Genomic DNA, 3,050 nt, shown 5'->3' with positions numbered 1-3,050 from the left:
ATGTGCACTCTGCAAACTAAATGGTGCACACATATCCAAAGATGCCTCTTGTCTCATGCCTTAGAAAATACAGGATGCATATACATCCATCAAGGAAGGGTGCATGGTGAACACGTAGGTACGTACGTGCATGTGCATCCATGATCTGATCCGACATTTGCGCGCGGGCAATGCATGGGCGTTAGCGCTTGTGTTACTTGTTCAGACCGCTTGCCTGGATCAACTAGTTTGCTTAACCACATATAAAATAATATGGATTATACTCCTACACGTAAGTAGGAGTTAGCTAGATCTTGAAAGAAAAAGAAAAAAAAAGATGTCTACAATTAATATGGTTTAGCATATAAAGTATATAACCGCAAAAAAAGATCTAAAGTATTTTTATTTGAAGTTAGAAAATCATGGTGATTCTTTGGGAAGAAATATAATACATGAAAACTTTTAGAGTCAAGGGAATACGTAAAATCATGAATACTACAGACAATATTTGAAAACCTTAATTTCTGCTATTCAAATAACTTACAAAAAAAGGCAAATTGGAAAAACTAGAAAATTATAGATAACTCATATGTTAATTTTATGAACAATCACGGAAAATCACTATATATTTTGTTTATTCTGGATCGGCATTTCAATGTTGTGTTGTCTCACACATGCTGAACCACCGTCATATGATCAATCATAGCAGATACTAGGATAAAAGATCAACAAGTAACTGGTGGCCACCTGCAAAAAAAACATATAACTGGTGGTATTCAAATTTATTCAGACTCAATTTTGATATAGAGTTTGTTTATTTACCTAGGCATTAGAACCAAACAAATTTTGTAGTAGCCAAATATATCCATCTTTTATCTAGAACACCAATCCTTCTCTATATGTTCATGATTTGTGTGTGCAACAAACGATGATGGGTGTTTGATATCGAAAATGCTAAACCTATGTAAACACCTACGAAGGGTTACATAACTTGCCAACTCCTATTCCTAATCGTCCCCCTGATTCTTACTGGGGTGGGGCCCTTCACCCCCCACTTCCAATATGTGTGTGCCTTCTTGATGGATCAATTTAGCAAATTTATGTAGGTGATTATTTTCATACCTTTGAATGAGAATCGTTAAAAGGACAATTAGTCGGGCTATGAAAGACTACCATCTTACCCTTTATTATGAAGGATATGGGATAATCTCAGCCGTCAATGTGTTCCGGGGGTGGGGGGGGGGGGTACCGAAGCAGAAGCGTATCCCTTTATTCCAGTCTCCTTATTACAAACCATTTAGCTAAACACACTGGGCCTAGTGGCCAACAACAACATGCATGGATACGTACCACTACATGATGACTGAAAACGGAAACAGTGGTTGGAAAAAACATGAAGTTATTTTGGAGTTGTCTTCTTCTTCTTCGTCTAGCTACAAAACGGAAACAGTGGCCGCCTAGGTTTGGTGAATTGTTGCGTCTTCCTGTACTTGGATTCCCGGGCGAGATGGTCAAACGCACTTGGAGTTGTAGCAGTCTACGGGGTCAGCCTCACGCAGACAGTAGGTCGTTGGAGGTGAGCTTTACCTGAGATTCGTAATGCACATGACCTAATTAAGGAACTTCCAAAACTAGCAGGATTAGAAACTGATTAGTAGGAGTAGCTCCCAAAAATACTACCATCTTACCCTAGGGGTCTTGTCATAGGGGCACAGATTCTGGATGCAGAGTCTGTGGTTCATGTTTGGGTGCACGTCCTCGCACCAGACGTCGCAGATGGACAACCGCACAGCAGGCAGACCTCCCTTAGCTAACATGGCTCCTCTCACTTCTCCAGCAGAAAAATGCTTGAGATATCAAATGCACATGAACTAATTAAGCAACTTCAAAAACTAGTAGGAGTAGTAACTGATTAGTAGGAGTAGCTCGCAAAGATAGTAGAAAGTGGGTAGTACCCTAGGGGTCTTGTCATAGGGGCACAGATTCTGGATGCAGAGTCTGTGGTTCATGTTTGGGTGCACATCCTCGCACCAGACGTCGCAGATGGACAACCGCACAGCAGGCAGACCTCCCTTAGCTAACATGGCTCCTCTCACTTCTCCAGCAGAAAAATGCTTGAGATATCAAATGCACATGAACTAATTAAGCAACTTCAAAAACTAGTAGGAGTAGTAACTGATTAGTAGGAGTAGCTCGCAAAGATAGTAGAAAGTGGGTAGTACCCTAGGGGTCTTGTCATAGGGGCACAGATTCTGGATGCAGAGTCTGTGGTTCATGTTTGGGTGCACATCCTCGCACCAGACGTCGCAGATGGACAACCGCACAGCAGGCAGACCTCCCTTAGCTAACATGGCTCCTCTCGCTTCTCCAGCAGAAAAACGCTTGAGACATCGAATGCACGTGAACTAATTAAGAAACTTCAAAAACTAGTAGGAGTAGTAAATGATTAGAAGTAGTAGCTCGCAAAGATAGTAGCAAGTGGGTATACCTTTGGGGTCTTGTCATAGGGGCACAGATTTTGGACGCAGAGTCTGTGGTTGACGTTTGGGCGCCTGTCCTCGCACCAGACGTCGCAGATGGAGAACCGGACATCAGGTAGACTTCCCTTGGCTACCATAACTCCTCCCGCTTCTCCAGCAGAAGGCTTGAGATTAAGATGCGCACTCCAGTCATCTCCCTCCACCGATGCAACCAGGAGAAGCCCCACTAACAGGACACACCACACACCATTGTTACCCATGGCTGCTAGCTAGTGCTACCTCACTAGAACTGATGCAATGGCGAAGCTGCATCTGGCTAGGTGTTTTATATAGGCACGGTGAAGATAGGATCCATCAACTTGCTTAGCTAGCTGCATAAAAACCAGCAGCTACCATTGTTTTCTGTGATAAAGACAAGATCGGCATGCACAGACGCTGGACGGTGAGAAGCGAGCTGAGCTGCATGCATGCCACCTACTACTACCACAGGATGAGATTCTGAATGGATCGATGTGTACGCACATGACTTTGAGCGTACCCCACATTAAATTTAAACTGAGTGTGGAGTGATTTCTCGTAGCATCACTGTTA

General features: G+C 43.1%; 1 protein-coding gene across 2 annotated transcripts; it reads right to left on the bottom strand.

Annotated features, from left to right (window-relative positions):
* Nucleotides 1–1,229: 1,229 nt before the first annotated feature.
* LOC123160378 (uncharacterized) lies at nucleotides 1,230–2,775 on the bottom strand. Of its 2 annotated transcripts, XM_044578195.1 has the most exons (5): nucleotides 2,468–2,775; nucleotides 2,202–2,360; nucleotides 1,935–2,093; nucleotides 1,668–1,826; nucleotides 1,230–1,566 (listed from the first exon to the last, which is right to left on the bottom strand). In XM_044578195.1, exons 1-5 carry the CDS (start codon nucleotides 2,717–2,719, stop codon nucleotides 1,531–1,533), a joined length of 765 nt encoding a protein of 254 aa, XP_044434130.1. In that variant the 5' UTR covers nucleotides 2,720–2,775; the 3' UTR covers nucleotides 1,230–1,530. The 2 variants fall into 2 exon arrangements, with proteins under 2 accessions (XP_044434130.1, XP_044434131.1); XM_044578196.1 differs by lacking the exon at nucleotides 1,935–2,093.
* Nucleotides 2,776–3,050: the final 275 nt, after the last annotated feature.

Source organism: Triticum aestivum, chromosome 7B, assembly GCF_018294505.1.
Source record: "Triticum aestivum cultivar Chinese Spring chromosome 7B, IWGSC CS RefSeq v2.1, whole genome shotgun sequence".
NCBI classification, from domain to species: domain Eukaryota; kingdom Viridiplantae; phylum Streptophyta; class Magnoliopsida; order Poales; family Poaceae; genus Triticum; species Triticum aestivum.
Note: the sequence above shows the minus strand (reverse complement) of the source record. Positions and strands in the feature narration are given on the sequence as shown.

What these genes read in the sequence shown, in the direction of transcription:
- LOC123160378 (XM_044578195.1), bottom strand. Translation starts at nt 2,719, where the DNA reads ATGGGTAACAATGGTGTGTGGTGTGTCCTGTTAGTGGGGCTTCTCCTG. An exon ending in CCTATGACAAGACCCCTAGG is followed by an intron (nt 2,094 to 2,201) that starts GTACTACCCACT and finishes TGATATCTCAAG; the next exon opens with CATTTTTCTGCTGGAGAAGT. An exon ending in CCTATGACAAGACCCCTAGG is followed by an intron (nt 1,567 to 1,667) that starts GTAAGATGGTAG and finishes TACGAATCTCAG; the next exon opens with GTAAAGCTCACCTCCAACGA.